Source organism: Streptopelia decaocto, assembly GCF_964273445.1.
Source record: "Streptopelia decaocto genome assembly, chromosome: 18".
In the NCBI taxonomy this organism is placed as follows: domain Eukaryota; kingdom Metazoa; phylum Chordata; class Aves; order Columbiformes; family Columbidae; genus Streptopelia; species Streptopelia decaocto.
In genome coordinates, this window is record NC_138673.1 from 2,118,831 (window position 1) to 2,143,976 (window position 25,146).

At 42.8% G+C, this 25,146-nt stretch overlaps 1 protein-coding gene across 3 annotated transcripts in view; it reads left to right on the forward strand.

The window, feature by feature from the left end:
• The window catches only part of GTF2I (general transcription factor IIi), a 60,712-nt gene extending 37,095 nt beyond the window's left edge, over positions 1-23,617 (forward strand). The window contains exons 14-33 of one of the 3 annotated variants that reach the window (XM_082068340.1): positions 885-943; positions 2,892-2,963; positions 3,146-3,329; positions 3,648-3,706; positions 4,720-4,791; positions 6,299-6,482; positions 6,955-7,013; positions 8,299-8,382; positions 8,855-8,950; positions 10,835-10,900; positions 11,834-12,017; positions 12,591-12,643; positions 13,456-13,566; positions 14,344-14,427; positions 16,360-16,543; positions 17,131-17,159; positions 18,529-18,585; positions 19,665-19,703; positions 21,694-21,769; positions 23,035-23,617. In XM_082068340.1, coding sequence (XP_081924466.1) covers positions 885-943; positions 2,892-2,963; positions 3,146-3,329; positions 3,648-3,706; positions 4,720-4,791; positions 6,299-6,482; positions 6,955-7,013; positions 8,299-8,382; positions 8,855-8,950; positions 10,835-10,900; positions 11,834-12,017; positions 12,591-12,643; positions 13,456-13,566; positions 14,344-14,427; positions 16,360-16,543; positions 17,131-17,159; positions 18,529-18,585; positions 19,665-19,703; positions 21,694-21,752 — 1,735 coding nt within the window. In that variant the 3' untranslated portion in view covers positions 21,753-21,769; positions 23,035-23,617. Of the gene's footprint in view, positions 1-884; positions 944-2,891; positions 2,964-3,145; positions 3,330-3,647; positions 3,707-4,719; positions 4,792-6,298; positions 6,483-6,954; positions 7,014-8,298; positions 8,383-8,854; positions 8,951-10,834; positions 10,901-11,833; positions 12,018-12,590; positions 12,644-13,455; positions 13,567-14,343; positions 14,428-16,359; positions 16,544-17,130; positions 17,160-18,432; positions 18,586-19,664; positions 19,704-20,333; positions 21,096-21,693; positions 21,770-23,034 lie in introns of those variants that run through there. The other 2 variants (XM_082068339.1, XM_082068341.1) reach the window with 2 other exon arrangements.
• Positions 23,618-25,146: the final 1,529 nt, after the last annotated feature.

The window sequence follows — 25,146 nt, forward strand, 5'->3', positions numbered from 1 at the left end:
GGGGTGTCCCCCTGGAGCCTCTCTGAATGGCACGCCAGGCAGTTACCCCACCAGTCGATCTCCTTTTCACACTCCCTGATGGTTCTCAGCATCTCAATCTCCTCCTTAAGCTTTGCAACCATGTAGAGCAGATCTTGCACCTGCTCACAGCTCACACAGGTGGGATGCTGCCATCGTCATCTGGCAGCAGCAGGCTCTGGCTCTCCCTGCAGCCAGAAACCTGAACAGCCACGGTTCGGGGCAGACAGTCTGTCTGAGTTGCTACAGTCTTCTTCAGACAAGCTCTCTTTCTGGTCAAGACCATGGTCAGCAACAGTATGAGACAGTGGCAATAGGTGAGAGGGTCTAACTAGCAAAAGTGACAACCTGTGCACCCTAGTGCACGAGTTACCACACCCGCTGCTGCAGCACAGCGTGGGTGCTACTCACCCGTGTCACAAGCCGACTGCCCCTTCCAGCGCCTGGTGGGCAGCGTCCTGGAGGCTTCTTCAAGACGAGGGGCGGGGGTGTGATCGCCCTCGCCGCGGTAACGCCCACTCGCGTCAGCTGCTCTCACAAGGGCTGCCGGGAGCTTCCGGGTCTCTAGAGAATGAAAGTGCCCGATTGAGAGAGAAAAAATCCCATAAAAAGGCTTCTCTGTACCTCGAAGATTTTGCTTAATCGGGACCTGCCGAGCTGCCTCCGATCAGCTGATCTCAGGAACTGACAGTGTTTCTGTTAGTAGGATTCCAACCAGCTCTTACAATACTTTGATGTTGATGGATTTTAACATTGGGGATCGTGATGCCCCCTGTGGTTTTTATTTTCTAATCAGGTAGCTGTAGGCTGTAAATTCTGGTTTATGAAAGTGTGCGTCACTGAAGTGTGTATCTTCTATCTTTTAGGCATGAGCTTTTGAATTTGACACAAGAAGATGCACCGTTGGACAAACCGGTTGCAGGAGGTAGGTCTTCAAACTTGCGAGTTGTACAAGTACAATACAATTTCCCATTTGTCAGTCTTTTGCTTTTACTAATAACAGATAGCAAATAATTCCACTTGTTTTGAATTTTCTTTAGCTACAGAGTGACAGCTGTTTTCCACTCCAAGCCAGTGTTAGTGACAACTATCAACGGATTTAATTCCACTGGCCAGAAGGAAAAATAATGAGCTAAGTGTTAGTCTGTTGAGATGTAGAGAAAAGGTAGTAGTTTCTATAGCTGATAGAGGGTAGGGAACTGTCTGTCGCATGGAATAATTATCTATATATGGTATTTGCCAAAATAAGATTAATTGAAATTAGATTAATTGAAATGCAATAATGAACATACTGCTTTTAGTGACAGTTATTGTTGCATGTGACTTGCTTGGATGATGAGACTGCATTTTCATGCAAACAACGTGTTCTCACGCTTCTGCTGTCTGCAATACTTCTCAGCAGATGCTCTTACAGGCTTTGTCTCCATTGAGCACCCATCCAAAGGTAACAAAAATGCCCATGTAAAACCAAGACTACAAGAACAGACGTTTGTTACAATTGCACCCACAAACTCATTTCCTTGCAAGCTGGGAGAAAAAAAGTTTAGTATGGAGGAAAAAAAAAAAGAAGTTTTGATATAATTATGCCTTTGGGCATTAGTTGGTAAATTACTTTCCAGGACTCGTGTTTTCTCTTCAGTTGTGTTCTACTGTCTCTTGGGCTTCAGGGCATTTTTTTCAATTGTCCAATTAAGCCAAGTGTTGAAAGCTTGTAGGCATGAACCAGTGGCAGCAAACAAATTGATTCCAACCCCAGAATGCTAACTGCCAACCTCAGCCTGGCTGAACCGTGAATTGTAATAATACCAGAAAAATTGTTAGTTCAGACAGGGACACAAGCGTTTCAGTGCTCGTATCTGCACCACTGCAGCACGATTAGGTTGTGTTGTATACTCATAGTCTTCTGTTGTAAAAAGTTCTATCAAAGGCTGTACTTAAAGTGAACATTAAGGATCTAAACTAAGCGAAGAAATTGTGTCAGAAGGATGTCACTTCAGCCTGTGTGCAGGAATTAAACCTTTCCTGCAGTATAAGTTAAGCTAGTGTCTTGAATCTTAATAACCTGCTGTTCCTTTGAGCACCAAATTTGACTACAAAAATAGTAGGTAGATTAATGACTTAACTGTACTCTTATGTGGGTTTTTTAATTAACCCTTTTCTCTGTTTTTGTCATATTTAATATGGTTGTACTCATCATGAAGACAAAGCAGGTACATTACATATCCCGTAAAACCCCTGTAGCTAGGAAAACTCATGTCTCAGTTAGTGTCGAAGAACCATTTGGAGAGTTGGAACTCTCCAGATTATCCCCAGAATAATTCCATATAGTTATTAATCACCTTTCAAAAAGTATTGTCCGTGAACAGTGGGAGAAGTGGATGCTGGAAATTCAACAAGAATATACAGCAAAGAGCAAACTGCTGAGCGCACCCATTTGCAACATCTTGGTTTGGGGTTGTCAGTGCTTAGTGAAAATTCCTTAAAAGCAAGTTTTCACCCCATACATGTACCAAACTCTGCACTGAATATCAAGATCATTTTTTTAGGAAATGAAACTGGCAAAAAATCTAACCCCATCTCCAAACGGGATGTATGGATTGGGGGCAGATGATGGCAGCATTGCAGTTCTTCCTGCCAGTACACTGCCTGCCATTTGTAGCATGAGCGATGTCACTTGTTCAACGGATTTTTATACAGTTTTATATTCTGTCCTTCTTTTTTTTTAATAATTAATTTTCCCTGTTGCAAGTTGAATCTTTGCATAGTATTTTCTGGGTTACCTGAAAATGCGGGATAGTTGTGCCTGCTATAAGCTGAACAACTGGAAATAATGAGGGAATGTTGGTTTTGTTCTGTGTCCCTCTCAAATACAGTGAAAGAGGACTGGTATGCCAGGATCACCAAACTCAGAAAGGTGGTAGATCAACTCTTCTCTAAAAAGTTTGGTGAGTACAGTATTATTTTCTTTCATGGCTTTGTATTTCGTGAAGGTTCCACAGAATCACATGATTGCAACAGCCTGAGGAATTGGGAGCTTAGGTAGCTTTTCATAAAGATGATGACCGAACTGTCGAAAAAAAGTTGATGGCCAAACTGTCCAGTTACTGGATGTGTTTTTTTCTAACAGCCGAGGCCCTGGGGAGCACGGAGCCGAAAGCTGTTCCCTACCAGAAATTTGAGGCCCATCCTACTGAGCTCTACGTCGAAGGGCTGCCAGAGAACATCCCCTTTAGGAGCCCCTCCTGGTATGGAATCCCTCGCCTTGAAAAAATAATTCAAGTGGGCAACAGAATAAAATTTGTGATCAAAAGGTACGTGTTTGTTATAATACCCAAACACTTTTTTTTTTTTCTTTTTAAGAAAGAGGCCAAACAAAGCACCCTTTGTGTAATCAGGCACTTGGTTTCGTTAAGTCATGAAGCATTTGGTTACTAAATAGGCAGATTAAATATTCTGCATTATAAAGTAGGTATTTGCAATCCAGACAAGTCTTCAAAAATATCTTTGTAGCATGTTCACAGGTGTGAAAGACATAGTCAAAAAACCCAAACTTTTCAATTCATGTCATAATAAGTACTGGTGTTGAATTTATGTCAAGAATGGACAGGTGGTTTGTTTTCTGCTTGCAGGCCAGAGCTGCTCACTCTCCCTTCAGCTGAAGTTATTCAGCCCAAGCCAAACACTCTGGGTAAGAGTCTCCGAGTGGGAATCGTGGCTTTTGGTGGGGAAACACGTTTGGGTCAGTGCAGCGTTTGGTGATGGGTGTGCTGACACGCTCTTCCTGAGGTCTGAAAAGAATAAATGGGTCGTTGTGAACATGGGTGGCTTTTTGGATCATTTAAAGTAAATTAGTCTCACTCCTTTGCCAGTAAGACTACAACACGTGGATAAGTATAAACACACATGCCGGTGTTAAATATCTGTGAAATCTATCAAATAAGTAGGTGAGATTGCAAAAAGCATGAATATATTTTGCCTTGGAAATATAAGAAGCTAAAAATTAACAAGATCAGGTGATTTTTTTAGTCAAAAATACAATTTGGAAACAAAAACTTTCTGCATAGCTTCCTTCATGCGTGCTGTCCACAACCCTGAACGGTGTTAGCTCAGTAGTGGTTAATTGTTATTTGTGGTTTATGATGGAAAGTAATGAATTGCGGTGCCGGTTGTCAGAAATGAAGTGCTTTTTATTGCTGCTAGTGTCCTTTGCTTTCTTCTCTACCTAAGCTACAAATAGCCTGCTCTGGCTAACACTCCTGTAATTGGCTTTTATTGACAATAGAGAGCACAACTGGAGATGATTTTTTGATGCTAATCAAAATGTTTAGCAAAGCACTCTTTAAATCCTCATCTTCTGATCTAAAGAGCGTTATTCTTATGCGGTATGATGAATTAATTCCAACGTCATAAGAGCCACAAGAGTAATTCCTTCCTACATCTCAAGGCTCTGAAGAGCAAGTTCTCCCACTTGGGCCAATGTTTGAAATGTGTAACTATATATAAATGATCTTCTGTTATGTAGAGGCAATTGTGTGTATCATTTAAGCTGCCATTAATAATCATTACTCATGTGTCCTTGTCTACTCAGATGTCATTGTGTTGATAGTTTACAAGTTCTCGTGTTGAAAGAAAAGTGTTTGAATGTACCACTTCATCTAGAACTGGGTAATACTCTGACATATGCACATTCCCAATTTTCAGTGAAAGACGATTGGAATGTCAGGATCACAAAGCTGAGAAAACAAGTAGAAGAGATATTTAATATGAAGTTTGGTAAGTTAAATGTTAAATGAACTGTTTTATAATGCTACTGCATTTTAAAACTCATCTGTAAAGAGTTTTAAATGTTACTGTGCTTCACTTATTTGAACATCAAAGTTGTACTAGGGTAAATATGAAAATCTTGAGTATTCTTACCTGCTTTTTACTGACTCTTTCCTATAAATGACACAAATGACTTTCACACAGAATCACAGAATCGACTGGATTGGAAAAGACCTCAGAGATCAAGTCCAACCCTTGGTCCAACTCCAGTCCATTGACTAGATCATGGCACTAAGTGCCATGTCCAGTCTCAGTTTACAAACCTCCAGGGCCGGTGAGTCCAGCACCTCCCTGGGCAGCCATTCCAATCCTGACCACTCTCTCTGCAAAGAATTGCTTTCTAATTTCCAGCCTAAATTTCCCCTGGCAGAGTTGAAGCCCATGGCCCCTTGTCCTATTGCTGACTGCCTGGGAGAAGAGCCCAATCCCCACCTGGCTAGAGCTGCCCTTCAGGTGGTTCTAGAGAGCGCTGAGCTCAGCTCTAAGCCTCCTCTTCTCCAGACTAAACAAGCCCAGCTCCCTCAGCCTCTCCCCATAGGGCTTGTGCTCAAGTCCCTTCCCCAGTCTTGTTGCTCTTCTCTGGACCCGCTCCAGCACTTCAATCTCTTTCCTGACCTGAGGGGCCCAGAACTGAACACAACACTCCAGGTGTGGCCTCCCCAATGCAGAGCGCAGGGGAAGGGTCACTGCCCTTGTCCTGCTGACCACGCTGGTTTGGATACAGGACAGGAACCCATTGGCCTTCTTGGCCACCTGGGCACACTTGTTGGCTCACGTTGAGCTTCCTGTCCATTAGTCCCCCAGGTCCCTTTCTGCCTGACTGCTCTCCAGCCACTCTGTGCCCAGCCTGGAGCGCTGCAGGGGGTTGTTGTGGCCAAAGCGCAGGACCCGGCACTTGGCCTTGTTGAACTTCATCCCATTGGAATCGGACCATTTTTCCAGTCTATCCAGATCCCTCTGCAGAGCCCTCCTGCCTTCCAGCAGGTCGACACTCCCTCCCAACTTGGTGTCATCAGCAAATTTGCTGATGATGGTCTCAATCCCCTCATCTAAAGCATCAGTAAAGATGTTAAACAGGACTGGACCCAACACTGACCCCTGGGGGACACCACTAGTGACTGGCCGCCAGCTGGATGCAGCCCTGTTCATCCTAGGTCATAGTTTTTCCAGTTGTGTGACAAGAAATGTTATGTGCACAAAAAACTTTTGGATGAAAAAAGTTGTCAGAGAAAATATTTGGCACTGCAGGCTTAGATGTTTTTTTAACAACATGGACCAAGTCCCTGTTTGCAGTTATTCTACAGAAAATAACAGAAAATCTATTTTAATATTTCTCTTGGGGTTTTTTTGTTATATCTGAGTAGCAGAACTTCTGTACGCCAAGGTCCTTAGAATCACTTGAGATCACATAGCCCCCGTTTGAGTGTGTAAACTATCGTTCATTCTCTGTTTTCAGCCCAAGCTCTGGGGCTCTCAGAGGCGGTGAAGGTTCCCTATCCTGTATTTGAATCAAACCCCGAGTACCTGTGCGTCGAAGGTTTGCCCGAAGGAATCCCCTTCCGGAGTCCCACCTGGTTTGGAATTCCACGCCTTGAAAGGATTGTCCGTGGGAGCGGCAAAATCAAATTTGTTGTTAAAAAGTATGTTTGTAATTCAGTTCTTTTTTTTTTTTTTCACTCCTGATTTTGAAGTTATTTTATTTTCTTCCCTGCAGCTTTAGGCTTTAAATGCTACCTAAATTCGCTTCCCGTGAAACAGAATATTTTGCTCATATGTTTTACCTCATAAAAGGATATACCTTCCTTATTTAACTTGTATAGATGTATCAATTGCATGTTCCATACACCAGGGATCTTTGGGAAAAAATGGCCTTGTACCTAGAGAAATGAACCCAAAAGAAGATTACAGAGTAGAAAATGTAGCTTTATGTTTTCTAAATTTTTGTGGTTATAGTAGATGAAGAGTCACCTCTGCTTCTAGCAAAGCTTTATTATAGGGAGCTGATGTTATGTAAATTGGAACTCAACTGAATTCCAAGTAATTTGTGACATTTTGTGGTATTATTTTTCTCGCGTGTGTGATTGATTGGATCGTGTTCTGTTCAACTTTTAGGCCTGAGCTTGTCACTTCCTATTTGCCTCCAGGGCTGGCCAGTAAAATAAATGCTAGAGGTAAACCATTAATTATTATTTGCTGCCATCAAGTCATAAATATTTACTTTCTGCTTCCTTAGCAGACTGAGAGATTGTTGTGGTTAAAAAAAAAAAAACAGGTGTTGCAAACAAAAGACATTATTTAATATGATCTAGCATAGAGTGTCAGTCACTCCTCCCAGCTTGGTGTCATCAGCAAACTTGCTGACAGTCACTCTATTCCCTCGTCCAAATCGTTGATGAGTATATTGAATAATACAGGCCCCAGCACTGCCCCCTGAGGCACTGCACTAGATCCAGGCCTCAACTGGACTCTGCCCCATTGACCACGACTCTCTGGCTTCTTCCCTTCAGCCAGTTCACAGTCACCTCACTACCCGCTCATCCAGACCGCACTCCCTCAGTTTAGCTGTGAGGATGCTGTGGGAGACTGTGTCAAATGCCTTACTCAAGTCAAGGTAGACCACATCCACCACTCTGCCGTCATCCATCCATCTTGTTATGTCCTCATAAAAGTCAATGAGGTTGGTCACACACGACTTCCCCTTGGTGAAGCCATGTTGACTGCCCTTAATGACCCTCTTATCCCTGATATGCCTTGAGATGGCATCAAGGAGAAGTCGTTCCATCAGTTTCCGAGGGATGGAGGTGAGGCTGACCAGTCTATAATTACCCGGGTCCTCCTTCTTGCCCTTTTTGAAGACTGGAGTGACATTTGCTTTCCTCCAGTCCTCAGGCACCTCTCCCGTTTCCTAAGACTTGGCAAAGATGATGGAGAGCAGTCCAGCAATGACCTCAGCCAGCTCCCTCAGCACCCGCGGGTGCATCCCATCCGGACCCATGGATTTATGGATGTCCAGATTGCCTGACTGCTCCCTAACCCAGTCCTCATCAACCCAGGCAAACTCCTCCATTGTCCTGCCTTCCTCTGGGGCCTCAGCGGTACGGGGCTCCTCAGGACAGCTCCGGCAGAGTAGACAGAGACAAAGAAGGCGTTCAGTAACTCTGCCTTCTCTGTATCTTCTGTCACCAGGGCACCCACCTCGAGTCTTCTGTTCTGAATTAATGGAGTGAAAATCTAGGTGTGATACCTGCCTTTTTCAAGAGCACTAAACCTACTTTTTAAGGCCGTGAGCATCACTGTATTGTTCAAATTTTACAATGCAGACTGTACTTAGTACAGACACAAGTGATTCTTCGGTCTGTTGGAACTTTCAGAATGCAGCTGCTTTTCCATTAGCTGTGCAGGATATACAACGATAGGGCGTTTGTGCTTTACACCTTTTATTGTGTTGACTTCCAGCAATGAGTCCAAAGAGATCGAAAAGGTCACGAAGTCCTCCAGGGAATTCAAAGGTTCCAGAGATTGAAGTTACTGTTGAAGAAGGTATGGAAGGAATATCTTCTAATGTTCTATTCTTCTAATGTTTTCTGTTCTTCTCAGTTTTCGTAGCCCATAATTAACTTATACATGCACCTCATGCAGCAAACTCAGTTTCATTTCAGGGATTTAGATAAACTTTTCTATAGAAACGGTTTTATTTTTTGTTTCTGAATACCAGTGGATTCTGTGCAGGTGATGATTATGTAGAATGTTGGAGCTTAACAGTTTCCTTGGGCCTTTATTTCCAAGCAGAGATGCGGAAGCTGATGCAGTCCTGAGCAGAGACACGACAGCTGTGATCAGTAGTATCAAATGCTCAAATAAAACCCTAGAATTAGTTCTTAAGGGTTTTTTTAAATTCTATTCTTGATTCGGAATCTAAGTTCTCTCTAGTAATCAAGTTTGATGTGGTGTTCTTTTCATATGATGGCTTGCTGCTGCTGTCTGCATGTATATATCTAATGTCTTTTTACAGGTCCTAACAAACCACAAACACCAGATGTTCGAACTAATTCGCAAACCAATGGGTCCAGTACGAGTTTCAAGCCCCGAGGAAAAGAATTCTCTTTTGGTAAGTGTTGTGGGAATTAGCACACATGCATTCTGTTAATGTTGGTACCGAAAATTCTAGTGATTACGTATCAAAGATATTTTGAATTTGTGTTTTATTTTACAGTTAGTGAGTGACTGAAGTTCATGTTTTCATCTACACTCGGTTCTTCATCATGTAGGATAAGTTGCATTGGAGAAATTCTGGGTGAGAATACTGTACAATGCAGCACAGGTCCATTAGATCTTATTCACTTGGGTTCAGAATAAATCCCTTTAGATCTTTGCGGCTCTGTTATTAATATTGCACAGTGCTGAGGAGCCCTTGCCTGTTGCACGGTGCCACCACGGTGCAGAAACCCAGCTGAGATTGGATATTGTGCATTAGCTTAATAAAAGCTCCACACACTTGAGATATCAGGCATCGCTGTGGGGAAATATCCGAGTGGTGTGCAAGACCTAGGAAGGATTTGAATACTGGGACCAGTACTATTCGATATATTCATCAACGATTTGGATGAGGGAATAGAGTGACTGTCAGCCAGTTTGCTGGTGACAACAAACTGGGAGGAGTGGCTGACACTGGAAGCTGTGCTGCCATCCAGAGACCTGGACAGGCTGGAGAGTTGGGCAGGGAAAAATTTAATGAAATAGAACAGGGGCGAGTGTAGCATGTTGCATCTGGACAGGAGCAACCCCAGGTTCCAGTATAAGTTGGGGAATGAGCTGTTGGAAAGCAGCGTAGGGGAAAGGGACCTGAGGGTCCTGGGGACAGCAGGGTGACCATGAGCCAGCACTGGGCCCTTGTGGCCAGGAAGCCAATGGTACCTGGGGTGGATTAGAAGGGGGTGGTCAGTAGGTCAGAGAGGTTCTCCTGCCCCTCTACTCTGCCCCGGGGAGACCACACCTGGAATATTGTGTCCAGTTGTGGCCCCTCAGTTCCAGCAGGACAGGGAACTGCTGGAGAGAGTCCAGCGCAGCCACCAAGATGCTGAAGGGAGTGGAGCATCTCCCGTGTGAGGAAAGGCTGAGGGAGCTGGGGCTCTGGAGCTGGAGAAGAGGAGGCTGAGGGGGGACCTCATTAATGTTTACAGATATCTAAAGGGGGAGTGTCAGGAGGATGGAGCCAGGCTCTTCTCGGTGACAACCAGTGACAGGACAAGGGGCAATGGGTGCAAACTGGACCACAGGAGGTTCCACTTAAAGATGAGAAGAAACTTGTTGGGGGTGAGGGTGGCAGAGCCTGGCCCAGGCTGCCCAGGGAGGTTGTGGAGTCTCCTTCTCTGCAGACATTCCAACCCGCCTGGACACCTTCCTGTGTAACCTCATCTGGGTGTTCCTGCTCCATGGGGGGATTGCACTGGATGAGCTTTCCAGGTCCCTTCCAACCCCTGACATTCTGTGAATTAACATGAGTGAGCTGTGATCTACTGGAGCTGATTTTACAAGGTCACCATTATAGACCTCTCCAGTTCTGGGAAACAGTAAAGGAAAAGCCAGACCAGACTGGAAGCCGTGCAGTTGTGTTTCAGGGCTGTGTCATGGAACATATGAAGAACTTTCTGCCACTATTTTGAGTGCTGGTTCAGATGAGTAAATTTTTTGCTGCCTGATACCGTAAATTTCGATCACGCTTGGATTAATTTAGTTTTTAATTGCCCTTGCTGTGTGTAGTAGCAGTGTCTTTCAAAGCTTTAGGAAAATGAGGATTGACGTGGATGTAAGTTCAGATTGCAGCAGGAGGTTTCAGTGCCGTCTGCAGAATGAAAGCCATTTTTGCTCATTTTACTGCCATAGTAAGTCAGTTATCAAGCATAATAGTTTATTAAACTTTTATTAAAATATTCTTCAAGGCCTGATTGATTGTGTGAGTATTGATTTAATTCTTCCAATTTCCTCCTGGCAGAGGCGTGGAATGCCAAAATTACTGACTTAAAGCAGAAAGTTGAAAACCTTTTTAATGAAAAATGTGGTAAGTTTATTGATTCTTTTTCTCTGAGATGTCTTCCTTACGAACATGCAGCTAGATGTATGAGAGATACGTTCATGCGTTTATTCCCAAGGTCCTGCAGTCCCTGTGTACTCCAGGCAATTTCTCATTTGCATTCATTCTCACATAGGTTGCTTCCAATTCTGTGTCACATTTCCACTAGTTATTTTTATTTGGGTGTGGAAATGGAGAAGTTGTGGTTGGATTACTGCTTCTTTAATGACCCAGGGACACAGTGACTCCACATCCTGGCACATCTTTTTGAGCTTTCTTCGCTCCTATGAGTGGGACTTTGTGTGACATCAGTCTCTGCGTGACTCAACGTATGGATGGGATCTGCAGAGACATGCTCCATCGTATCCCAGCGCTTCTTCTAGCGCAGGCTGTTTGGAAGCTGATGAATTTGGAAATACTGACTTATCACTGTGTTTTTTGGAACAAGAGCGCTGATCTCACCTGCCCTTGGTGCTGTTCTCTAGCAGAGACAGAACGTGTTCCTGTGTAACCTCATCCGGGTGTTCCTGCTCCATGGGGGGATTGCACTGGATGAGCTTTAGCTCCCTTCCAACCCCTGACATCCTGTGATTCTGTGTTGCCTGTAAGAAAGCGGAGTACAAATGGGACAGTCTGGTGTGCAGACCAAGCCAGTGGCATGAGCTGGCTGCAGATTATTCATTTTCAACTGCAAATTATGATCAGATTTACTGTAACAGGATGAATTCTGTTTGAGACTGTTTTTTCATTTTCTTCCAGCTTACTCATAACTGCAACCACAAAAACGCAAAGCCTGCTGGTTCCGCTTAATCTACTATGCATGTGCCCACTACAACATACCATTTATACCTGAGGTTTTCCTTTCTGGATACACAGCAGTTATCTGGCTGGTGGCTCATTTGCTCTGTTGTTGCATTTCAGGGGAAGCGCTGGGCTTGACTAAACCAGTGCAGGTGCCGTTTGCGTTGTTCGAATCCTTCCCGGAGGCTTTCTATGTGGAAGGGCTACCTGAGGGGGTGCCGTTCCGCCGACCCTCCACTTTCGGAATTCCAAGGCTGGAGAAGATCCTGAGAAACAAATCTAAGATAAAATTCGTTATTAAAAAGTAAGACTGCCATGCATCTTTGATAATCTATTCTATGGGAATTGAAACGTAGACCAAAAAATGAAATTGTGTTGCCGAGTTGCTAAATTACTAATTAGAGTACGCACTAGAGTATTTTTAGTAAATGACGAAATGGTCAGAAAGCTCTTGTGGAGGTGGAGCGAGATACAGTAATCTGTTCTGAAAGAGCCTCACAGCCTGTTTTGGGAGGAAGAGCAAGTCCAGATTTCTTAACCCATTTCAGTTATCACACCACTGGTTTAGTTTGTACTGCATGGAATGCTTATGGGTTACTCACAAAACTTGCTGGCAGCATACTAAGAGCTGAGAACTGATGATTGGTGTATTGGGGAATGTAAGAATTTATTTTTCTTGTCTAGAACAGGCTTAGATACCCACGTGCAAGTGTAGAAACAGTGGCAAGAGAAGTCGTGGAGCCTCTCCGCCATTGCATTCTTGGCTGGCTGTTTGGCTGAGAGGATATAACTTGGTCCTTGTCTTTAGTAAATTAATGTCAGAATGTTGATGAATGTAATGTTATTATTGTACATGATATGCTCGATCTGTTTGCAGGCCCGAGATGCTTGAGGCAGCTGTTAAGGAAAGTTCTGCTGTAAGCCCCCAAAGTGAGTTTTACGCTTACCATTCTAGGATTAAATACAAATCAGGAGAGCTGCATGATGCTAAAGAATTCTTGAAAGACTCATTCTACATTGTGGTTGGTTGGTTTGTTTTTGAGATGGGAAAAACACCTACCAGTTACAGTTTAAATTATGCTTTAGCAAGGGAGTATGCCTCTAATATACTCCTTAATACCTTCTATCAAAATGTGACAGGTAATGTGTGATTCACAGAAGTAATTCACGTCTAGAGATGAATTATTTGCTCCTAATACGCAAGTCATCTATTAAGAAATGACAAGCACTTCAGAGTCAGGAGTGCTGATAGGAGAACTGCGTCAGGTCATGGATGAAAGGTTTTGAGTTGTATTATTATGTGTAAACTCTGCACAACTCAGCTGAGTTGCTTGAACTGTGCTGGTTTGTGCTACTGGACAGTGTGGCTCACAAATATAACTAAGGGATTTCTTTGGTGAATGATCAGTTACTGAATTAACTGCAAGTGCTATGATTTTTCTGGTAATAAGAATACCAAAACACATGCTCCATATACTCTTTTTTTACGCCCCCTTAATAATCTTATAAACTTCTTAGAAAACCAGCTAGGTAAAGATTAGCGTTACTTTTAATCTAGCTCTTCCCTTGGGTTGCAAAGAGACAGTAACATGTACCTTCAGTATGTCCTGCTTTGAAATGGAACTAGGTCTGCTCTCAAAACTTGTAAACATCTGTTATTTTGCAGTATTTTCTTTATATATGATATTCAAGATTTTCGTTTCTCTACGAATGTTTTTAAAATTTAGTTATTTTACTTTTAGGGAAAAATAATTCATCCAATATAGCAAATACAGCAAGCACCCCAACAAACACAGTGGTGAACACAGCTGCAGGTGTTGAAGATCTTAACATCATTCAGGTGACTATCCCAGGTGTGTACACTGTCTGGTTTCACATCATCATTTTGTCCCATTCCTCATGACACTTGTTTAGCCTGAAGCCTTTTCCTGCGGTCAAGCTGGTTCACTGAAATTGCAAATACAGTCAACAAAGAGCATAATTTAGTATTCTGTTTGTGCTGAGATGTCGAGTATTTTCTAACACTCATGAATATCTGTGCAGTGACATCTCTAGAATATTCTTGGTCCGGCCCCCTAGTTAAGAAGTATCCACATTTTTCCCTTTTTTCTTATGTAATAAATTAAATACTGAATTTCTGATTTCTTCTCAACTTCAAGAGATAAATATTCCATCTGAGTTGAATAACCATGCAGACTGAACTGCTCTGTCCCAAAGCTAATTAGTACTTTCTCAGGCATTTATTACATTCATTAGAAGCTGTGAGGAACATTGCATGCTGTGGCCGTCTGTTGAATGGTCACTTTGCTTTTAGCTTTCCCCACCTTTATATATACTGTAAGAAAATAAAATATAATCTGTGGGTTTAGATTAAGTTTGAAAAATCATCTCTAGGCAGTAAAGCTAATGTTGTTTGTGCAAATATTTTGAAGCTTCTCATGGATTTCTTAAGAACCATCTATTTTTACATATTTCTACAATTCTGCATTACTGCTAAAACCAGGAGCAAAGGCAGCACCTGTTTTGAAGCACTTGGGTGTAGCTGCTTTGAGTAAACATGCAGAGATAAATGAGTTTCGGGGAAAAAAATAATTGCTTGATTCTGATGTTATTATAACAATTTCTTCCAGATGATGAAAGTGAGAGGCTGTCAAAAGTAGAAAAGGCAAGACAACTGAGAGAGCAAGTAAATGACCTTTTTAGCCGGAAATTTGGTAATTGCTTCTTACTCTCCATTTTTACATAGGTGTGAATGCAGTTAAGGTTGTTCATATTGAATTTACGGAAACATCACGGTGAATGATATATATGATTGTTAAAACAAACAAATATGTATATGATCGTTAAAACAAACAGCTAAACTGAGGGAGTTGGGTCTGGATGACCGGGCAGTGAGGTGGCTGTGAACTGGCTGAAGGGAAGAAGCCAGAGAGTCGTGGTCAGTGGGCAGAGTCCAGTTGAGGCCTGGATCTAGTGCAGAGCCTCAGGGGGCAGTACTGGGGCTGGTATTATTCAATATATTCATCAATGACTTGCACGAGGGAATAGAGTGACTGTCAGCAAGTTTGCTGATGACACCAAGCTGGGAGGAGTGGCTGACACTGGAAGCTGTGCTGCCATCCAGAGACCTGGACAGGCTGGAGAGTTGGGCGGGAAAAATTTAATGGAATATAACAAGGGCAAGTGTAGAGTCTTGTATCTGGGTAGGAACAACCCCAGGTTCCAGTATAAGTTGGGGAATGACCTATTAGAGAGAAGCGTCGGGGAAAGGGACCTGGGGGTCCTGGGGACAGCAGGATGACCATGAGCCAGCACTGGGCCCTTGTGGCCAGGAAGGCCAATGGTACCTGGGGTGGGTTAGAAGGGGGTGGTCAGTAGGTCAGAGAGGTTCTCCTGCCCCTCTACTCTGCCCTGGGGAGACCACACCTGGAATCTTGTGTCCAGTTGTGGCCCCTCAGTTCCAGCAGGACAGGGAACTGCTGGAGAGAGTCCAGCGCAGCCACCAAGATGCTGCAGGGAGTGGAGCATCTCCCGTGTGAGGAAAGGCTGAGGGAGCTGGGGCTCTGGAGCTGGAGGAGACTGAGGCGTGACCTCATTAATGTTTACAGATATCTAAAGGGGGAGTGTCAGGAGGATGGAGCCAGGCTCTTCTCGGTGACAACCAGTGATAGGACAAGGGGCAATGGGTGCAAACTGGAACACAGAAGGTTCCACTTAAAGATGAGAAGCAACTTGTTCCTGGTGAGGGTGGCAGAGCCTGGCCCAGGCTGCCCAGGGGGGTTGTGGAGTCTCCTTCTGTGCAGACATTCCAACCCGCCTGGACACCTTCCTGTGTAACCTCATCTGGGTGTTCCTGCTCCATGGGGGGATTGCACTGGATGAGCTTTCCAGCTCCCTTCCAACCCCTGACATTCTGGGATTCTGTGAAATATGAGAATTGTATATGGATGTTGTGCTTTGACTTCAAAAAGAGTCTTTTGTAAGTGATGCACTCTGGTGTTTTAAACAAGAAGTCCTAAGAATATAGGTTGCTTTATGTTCTTCCCTGCCCCTCGTGGTTTTTCTGTGCAAACATGGATGAAATATTTACTTTGTTGGCAATCCATGATTCTTAGGGCTTCATAATCCTGACCTCTTAATAGTAGTGTTATAAGGTCATTTTAAAAGTGTAACTTAACCTTTTTGCTGTGTATAGGTCTCTTTTCTCTCTCTTTTTACTTTTTATTTGCATTGTACAGCAATAATGACCTGAGTTTCTTTATCTGAAATACCTTCATTAGTGCTGTGTTTAGTTGCTTTTCATGGCATTGCAGGAAACGCTTTGTTTTCCTTCAGGTAGCTGATTCCTTAGATATCCTCTTCTTCTATACCTTTTATTTGGTAAAAACAGAATCTGGGTTCTTTATGTGATGAGCTGTCGGAGTTGGAGTTGTAGCTAATGCTCTCATAGTAAGGTTCATGAGTGTAATTCAGAACATCTATTTCTAACACTGTAATTGTTTCATTGTCCAGTGAATTTCCATAGTTTCAGACCAGATAGAAAGCTTGGCTTTGCTTTTAGTTTCTTAAACATCTGAGGACTTTTTTTTCTTCAACATAATCATAAATATGCAGACTTGAAAATAAACATGAGCTCTCTCGATTAGGTGAAGCCATCGGTATGAATTTTCCTGTGAAAGTCCCGTACAGGAAGATCACTGTCAACCCCGGCTGTGTGGTGGTGGACGGGATGCCGCCCGGCGTGGTGTTTAAAGCTCCCAGTTACCTGGAAATCAGCTCGATGAGGAAGATTTTGGAATCAGCAGAGTTCATCAAATTTACTGTCATTCGGTATGTGATTGCCAGTGATCAGATGGTACAGGTGTTGCGAGGACAACTCTCTAGCTTGGATAAGTTAAGATTTGAAAGAATAGAAGTTGCAGTGCGTCTTTAAATAGTGGAAGAGGTTGGCTCTTTTGGATAACAATATATCAGGACAAATGAAGCCGAAATGTTCGTAGTGTGAATGAAGATGGTAAGATTGAAGGACATGTCCATTCTATCTTTCTCAGAAGTCTGAAAGCGTCAGTTTAGAGAGAGAGAAATTTCTTAAATATCTTAATCACCAAGTGTTCTGACTGAAAGGACCCTTGCATGATACGTTTTGTTTAATTGGGCTCTGAAGAAGAGGTGACTCCCTTGTTAATTAGTGCTGAGCAAGGGAAGGATTTAGATCTTTCTGTGTATGTTGCTTTTCAAAACGCTGGTGAACAAACCACGGTGCCCAAGAGCTGCTATGACAGTTCCTTTGTTTTGTTTGACTTTTTGTTCGTATTTTAGCACAACCTCTTGTTACAAAACATTGGGGAGGTTGCCTTGGGAGGAAGACCCCATGCAGTACATTTTAGAATCAGTAATTTTTCTTCTCGTTTTTACAGACCATTTCCAGGACTTGTGATTAACAATCGTAAGTATTTATGAGACACTGATGGCGTATTTATTTTTGTAATTTACTGAGATTAGTTTTCTACATTTTGGCTTAGTGGCAGAGGCATCACCGTGGTTAAGGTCTATGTATAACTCTTGTCTGTGTCTCTCTCATTAAGATTTCCTGACCAAACATGCATGTGCAATTAACTTGAGAGCAGGGTGGTAAATTTACAGAACAGTATAATATTAGCATTAACTTTGATATGAAAATGCAAGACACTGATTTTGTATTTTTCAGCTGCAAAGTCCCAAAGAGATTTAGGACACAGACTGAGCAGCAGCCTTACATGGGAGTCCCTACGTTTTGGGTTCTAATCAACCCATTGCAGTAGCAGTTAATAAGCAAGAACTTTCCAGTAGCTGCACAACTGCGTTCCAGTGAAAAATTCTGCATTCTACTGAAACTGGAACAATTTAGAGAGGCAGAGTGTAATTACCTGACATGCTGTGGCCAATTTGGCCACATTAACGAATTGTTGTCGGAGCGGGGGGAAAGGTCTTAGTATTTTCAGTTGCCTAAAATAATGGTGACCTGATTTTTTAGGTCTTATTTAAGGGAGAAAACAAACCGCAAAATACTGTCATTAGAGTGTCCCTTGTGTCATGTTCTTTCTGAGCCAATGTCAGATTAGAAATTCAGAGGCCGAATAGAACCTCCTGTTGTTAATTTGGCCTTAGCGACCCAGCGTTTGTTCATTTGCATCCAGCCACAGGGAGGCCTGTGAACTGTTCTCAGGAGGATTTTACAGCCAGTAACTCGTGCTGACCTGCTCAGCAGTCCTAGGGAAAGAGATCCCTCTGTAACAGGGGACCTTCCAGGCAGATAAGTGTGTAATAGCATTTCTAGAGGACTGAATAAGAAAGGAAGGGATCTATTGAACTGTTGTCTATCCAGCGTAGCTGTCAGCGTGTGTTTGGTGTGAGATCATATGCTGAGTAATAACGACACAGATATCGATCATCTTCCATCACTGGAGGAGACGATTGGTCATTCAACACATGGGGTTTGTGCATTATCCATATCCATTAATTAAGATCATGATGATCTGATATTGATAAATACTGCAGTGAATGATTGAAAGGCTCTGAGTCTACTGCTCATAGGTATGATGCCTTATTCTTCTGAATGTGTCAGAACTTAAAAGGAACTTTTTGGTGCTTGCAGGCAAGACAGGGAATGTTTTTTGTGTAACAAAAAATGCTGAACTGCAGCTCAATCACAAGTGTTAGTAACCTGTTCATGCGACAAGTTTCAGGATTTGCAGATTCGACAAGTAAGATTGCCCTTGTGTTGCATGTGGACCGTTTTCATTGTGAAGTTAAACAGTGATCATGTCTCATCTTAGAGCTGATGGAAAAAGCTGAAGCAGAAGCAGCACCCCCAGCAGCACCAGTGCTACCAGGTGACGCAGAGCGGGACGCGTGTCCTTGCAGGACGGGGAGGGAGCGGAGTTCTCCATCTTATTGGCAGATGATATTAGTAATCATGTCCCGGGCCCGCGCTGCCCATCATGAGCCGTTTTATTTTGACAGATGGTGTGCGACGGGGACTTTTATAGCTATTAAATATTAATAAATTAATAGAAAGAGCCATTGCGTACCTCAGGCTCTGTCACCGGCGTGTTCCTTGATTTGATTTTTGCAGCTGATGAGTGAGCTGAAAAGAAGGATTAGTAAGGGCAATATATAAAGGCAATTCAATATCCATTTATTGATGCCTGCTTAACTCCAAGTGTGTGTCTGTGCCAGATAGATGTTCAGCCAAGTGCAGTTTGCCTGTGTAACGTGTCAGGACCTAGAATGGGATCTTGATGGTATTTCTGCCCACTGCAGAGCTCTGAAACCCCTGCTAGACTGTGTCTAGAGTGCACAGACATCACCACGCTTAGTCTGAATGAAGAACTTAGCTTTATGCTATGAATAGCTGAAGTAAATGTAGTTGAGCAACTTCCTTTTGACCCAATATGGTTTCTGAGTGTTCACAGGCCTTTAAAAAGTGTGTATCCCAAGTTGGCGTAGTGGGGGAAATAGTTTAGCAATTGACTGAATAAGCTGTTACTCAAAGAAACTGGGAAGCTAAATGAAAACGTTCAATAAACACTTTAAGAATAAGGGACACTTGTATGGTGGAAATAACTATAAAGGAAACTACAGGTTCCTCCATTTACCTTTGGAGGTGGCAGGAGGGAGGAAAACAGCTGCTGATGGGCAGGGAGCATGCTGAATTCTGTCTGTCCTTGACCCACCCGCAGTGTTAAAAAGGTTAAATGGCTTTTCCAGCACCTGTCAGTCTGTAATTTATTTTGCTGCAGACTCTGTAGATACACATGTTTATTGCAGACAAATATACTTGAGTCTGATCATAAGAGAAAAAAATGAAGCTTTTTTTAGGGAAAACAATTTCCCTTATTTGTCTATGATACTTATATGATATTGTTGAAACTATATTCGTATTCATTTGACTATATTTGTTTCGTTTAAGATCCAGCTGAACCAAGCCGAATAGAAGTATCTGTAGGAGGTGAGTGTTTGTCTTCAACAAATATTTTTAAGTCATTTTGAAGAAAATTGCATGTTTTTTTTTAAAGGAGGCAGGTCAATCAAAACAAAAAAAAAAGGGCTTTTATTGGTTCTCAGGACACTTTTTCATCTGTATTAATGTCATGCAGCATCATGTGAAAACTGCTCAGCAGCAAAAGTTATTATTCAATTAATTCTACAGGGGAAGTTTGTGAACTCTCGTTCTTGGTTGGTAAGTCGTGACCATACCCTTTTTCCCCGAAAAAAAGACCTACCCCGAAAATAAGCCCTAGCATGACTTTTCAGGATTTTTGAGGATGCTTGAAATATAAACCCTACTCCAAAAATAAGCCCTCATTACAGTTCATAACAAGTCAATTTAAATAGTGTCCAGGGAGCTAGCTATACATGTAAAAAAGTAAGATTAATTGGCAATAGAATGCGGCAGGACAGATAGACCCTTCCCCAAGAAAAGCAGACACCCCCAAAACAATTGTGGGGTCTTTTAAGTGTGGTTCTCTTGGGGGTGTCTGCTTTTCCTGGGGAAGGGTCTATCGACCATTTACTACATACAGTGCCATATGTAGACAGATGAACAAGAAATATACCGTACTGGTATTTTGACCCCCAGACAACACGAGCGCAAAGAGAAAGAGCTATTCCGTCGAGTACAAGAAAGGAATCGTGGAGGACTCCCAGGGCAAAAATCTGACTGCTTTCTGCAAAGAGAAGATGCTGGATATCCGAATGGTCCGAAAATGGCGAGCGGAGTACAATAACCTCAGTCAACAGGCGTATGAGGGCAACGCCGAGAAGCGCAAGTGTGGGTCGGGTCGGCAGCCGTTGTTTCCTGAGCTGGAAGACGTGATCTGTGAGTGGGTCGCGGACAGGAGAGCGAAGGCTTTGGTTGTGCGCAGGGCTGATATCCAAGAATTTGCCCTCGCGGTGGCACCGCAGTTGGAAATCTCCCCAGGAGAATTCAAAGCATCGCAACACTGGCTGGATGGCTTCCTGCAGCGATGCGAACTGTCTCCAAGAAGATGGGCCAAGGGCTCTAAAGGAAATAGAGTCACAAATTCACAATGGAATTCAGGCTTTGGAGAGTTACGGTGATGTTCGAGAAGATGATGACGTGACTGTATTTGAATAAATGTTGATTTCTTTTTTGTTCATGAATATCGGTAAATGTAGATTGTTGTACATGGAAAAAGGAAATAGCGTCACAAGAAATTCATGATGGAATTCAGGGTTTGGAGAGTTGTGATGATGTTCCAGAATGTGATTACATGACTATATTTGAATAAATGTTATTTTTTTGTTCAAGAATAAGTGTAGATTGTTGTTAATGGGAAAATAAGACATCCCCTGAAAATAAGCCCTGATGCATCTTCTGGAGCAAAAATTAATATAAGACCCTGTCTTATTTTCGGGGAAATAGGGTAGGCTTTGAGTGATTGATCGTGTCCTGAGTGATGCATCTAGTCATTCAGCACAGTGGTTTCCACAATTTATGCTAATGAATTATTGCCATAATTGGGGAATTTGAATGCCTTATTGGCCTGAATATACTGGGAGGGTGCATTGGGGAGGGGACTGTTGTTGTTCTTCCAAAACTTAAAGTCACAGTTATTGAAAGCTGAAACATCAAATGCCTTTATAATGCCAAAACCATGTGGGATCACTCAAGTTGTTAGATGATGGAGGAGAGATGGTTGTTCATGAATACCCTTGTGTGAAGGAAATCTAGATATGGGCCTTCAAAGTGGTGGTTTGGAAGAAATGTGCTTTTGAATTTATCATCTCAAACTGGATTCACACGCCGTTACCAGAGGAATGATCTTGAGAAAAGGCATGCGATTGCTAAGGAACTCAAAATCACTTGAGAATTAGGCTGGAAGGTGTAAAATATGGTGAAGTGGCTTGGCCTTGTAGTGGTGAATTACCCTAGTCCTGGACCCTTTTTTCTTCATTCATTACTACTTTTTCAACAGGTATCACAGAAACAGAAGAAATTTCTCAAATAAAGCAAGAACCGGGCCCAACGTGGTAGGACCTCATCAATACTGGGTAAAAGAATTTAGTGTTTCTTTAAGTCAACACCTGTCAAGGAATAATGGTTTTATATTTTGGGGGGGCAAGGAGAGGGCTGAGATCCATGACTGAATGCCAGCAGGTGCCAGTCCTTTACTTGTGAATTATTTTATTTGTCTTGTTTCTCACCTATAAAATGTAGGATGTTTTCACTACTTTATCCAGATGCAACGTAAATCACATTGTGTTCAAATTGGTCAGGCAGTGAGTCTTGGGAAAATGTGGCCTATAAGGAAAAGCGGGTGATGGTAATTACATACCTCGGAGGCAGAGTAAATGAAAGCCTAGGGAATTAGTGTTTGTGAAGAGCTCTGACGTGGCTGTGTGAAAGAGAATTGTTATTCTTGGTAAACCCTGTGTATTTCCAAACTGTAATTGGGCAGGAAAGCTCTTCACTATGGCTGCAATATTGTCTAAGCTCAGGACGCTTGGTAACGCTATTAACTGTGATGACAAACCAACTTGAAAGTTGATTTAATTTAAAAGTTAATTTAAATTTGTTTTTCCAGTAACTTCTATGAAAAGCTTTGTTTCATTTCCAATGCAAAAATGTCCAGATTTTTCTCTTATACTATTTTTAACTTTGCTCATTCCTAACAATGACATTTTGCTGGAGGCGGAGAGCAATGCTAGTGGTGCTGTGGTGTCACTACGTGCTGACCCACTGGGCTGTGAGTCTGTGCGCTTCAGCCACAGAAAGGGCCATGTTCAGCGATCACAGCTCTGTAATACTTTTTCCCATTTCAGTTTTTTGATAATGCCCCAAACCAAGTATTTTCCTTGTTCCGTGGTGTTTGATACTTCAGTCATTTGGCTGACATAAAGTCAGGTGCATTTGTTTAGTCCACTCGAGCTGTAACCTGGGTTTAGTAAGAAAAGGACATTGTGTTTGTCCCAGAGAAGAAAATGCGTGTGGACTGTTCTGTTCATAGACGAGCGTTCAGCACAACCCAGCTCAGGTTCATTTCTGCCAGCCTGAGCAGCCAAGAGCGGCGCCATGATTTGGATTTTCGAATGTTTTAGGCCATACCAAAGCAAATATTGGATTTAAATTCTTACAGAGAGCCCTCAAGCACGCACTTAATCTCATAGTTCTTGAGAGCAATATTCAGCTTCTGCGTGCTCTCTGAACCGAGGCCTAAAGAACTCAAAGTTCTGTTTTGAAACGCAAACTACTCGTATTTGTAATAAGATACGGAGCTGCGATGAAACTAACTCCTTTTTGTAATTTTTCTTTCTAGTCAGAAGTATCCAGTTCTGAGAAGAGCCCGCTGGGACTGTCTTGAGCTGTGTAATATAACTGTATAAGAGAAGTACCTTCTATACAAACCAGTTTTGTACTTTTAGATAGAAATGTCTACTTTTTCAGCGGTTCTGTGAATTGACTTAAAGAAGGACTAGAGATGTGAAGATGTCCCTACTCATGGCAGGGTGGATGACCTTTGGAGGTCCCTTCCAACCCAAACTATTCTGTGGTTTGGAATAGCTCGTTTTCCTTTGGAATATAAGGACTAAATTTGCTGCAACAGTGCTGGGGAGATGACAGGGGCTAAAATCAACAAAGACATCACAGAGGCTGTCTGCATCTCCCAAGCTGAATTTCACCCCACCTGAATGCATCTCAGCTTTTGTAATGAAGAAAAATTCCTGCAAGTAGTTCAGTTTGTTAGTTTTACTTTGGGGAAAAGAAAACAAACAAACAAACATTAAGTTTTGGTTCTTACGCCTTTAATGGACAATAGTATCTGTATATTTGAACTAATTTTTCCTATGGTATCTATCACAATTCATATGTTTTTCATAAATAAAAGATAAAGTGGTTCACTTGACCGTCAGTACGCATTAATGAGATGGACTGTGAAATGGCCAGTATTTCAGCGTGTGGATTAGGAACCAATTTAAAATAAACCCTGTTATAGTCTGTTCCATTTAACTCGAAGTAGTAAGTGCATGTTTTATCAGAATATCAGATGGTTTAGATACGATGGGTCTGGTCTCGCAGAACTTGCGTGGAGCTGTGTGAGAGCTGTTTGGAGCTGTGGCAGATGCTCTTCTGGTCATCCAGAACTAGTTATGGAAACGTACGCTACAAGCTGCTCCAAGTCTCACTATGTCAAAAGATAAGTTTCTTATAGTCCTGGTTGCACCCCACATCATATTAAAAACTCATGTATACATTTTTTTTAAGTTTCACAAACCATAAGGGATGTAAAGTTCTGGTTCAATGATAATCTCTAGAGAGAACATGCAGATTTTTATCAAGGTTTCTCTTTTATTGGCATGAGTTTGGGATGACTGCATTATGCACAAATGGTAAATCTTATTCCCTGATTAAGAAATAAAGACCTTTCTGGTGGTTTTCATGACTGTCCATGCAGTATATTTTACAACAAGTCAAGTTCTAGCAGTAATTCTGTAGTCAGGTAGAACACGCTGTAGCATATTCGTTCCAGCGAAGGAACTTAAGTTCCAGTCGTGCCTTTCAGACAGAAACGCAGCTCCGGGTGGGTGAGATCGTTGTATCTGCAAGGAAAATTTTGAAGCCTTAAATTCAATTGGGTGGAGTGTCTGTTCCCAGGGAGCCACCTGACATTCAGCAGCTGCATTCCGAGCTCATTCTGGAGGCAAGGGCGCGCTGTAGGACGTGTGCTCGCGTCCTCACGATTGCTCTGTGCAGATCTAGCAGCTCCCACTTAAACGTTCGGAGCTTGTGCTGTTGCTGTCAGTAGGAGCAGGGTTAGTTGTGCACTGAGGCTTTTGGAAAGCGCTGGTCCCAGCTGTACCTTCCAGCTCCAGAGTGGAACCAGTGATCTGCAGCACAGACAGCCCCAGTCTCAGTCCCATGGGCACTTACCTGTGGGTACTGTCCCGAATTACAAACACCAAGGTATTTCAGTGCTGATTACTTTAATCGACACGCTCCGTTCATTCACCTTCCATAAACAGGTTGTTATCGGAGCAACAGCCAGTTTCGTGATTGCTGCTAAAAATGTGTAGAACGGGGAAATGAGTTATTGCAGCTTTCCCTGGGTTTTCAGCTGCTTTCCGCTTCCCCTTTTGCAAAAGCAGAAGGATGGTCCATCCCTCCTTCACAGCTGTCTTGGGGGACACTTTTTGCATAGCTGCCTGCTATAAATTGCTGCTGGAGTCATTAGGGCTCACGCCAAATGAGGGTGAGACATCATAGAAAGAACTGTGGAATAATTCCAGGCTGCTGCCTCGTCAGGTGTGTAGCAGCAGAGTGTGGACACCCCGCAACTTCGTGTGCAGGAACTGGGAGAAGAAAAATGAAGTGAAAACTGCTGCAGTGGTGTTACTGGAAGGACTGGGAGTTGGTGGTGGTGTGTGTCCCG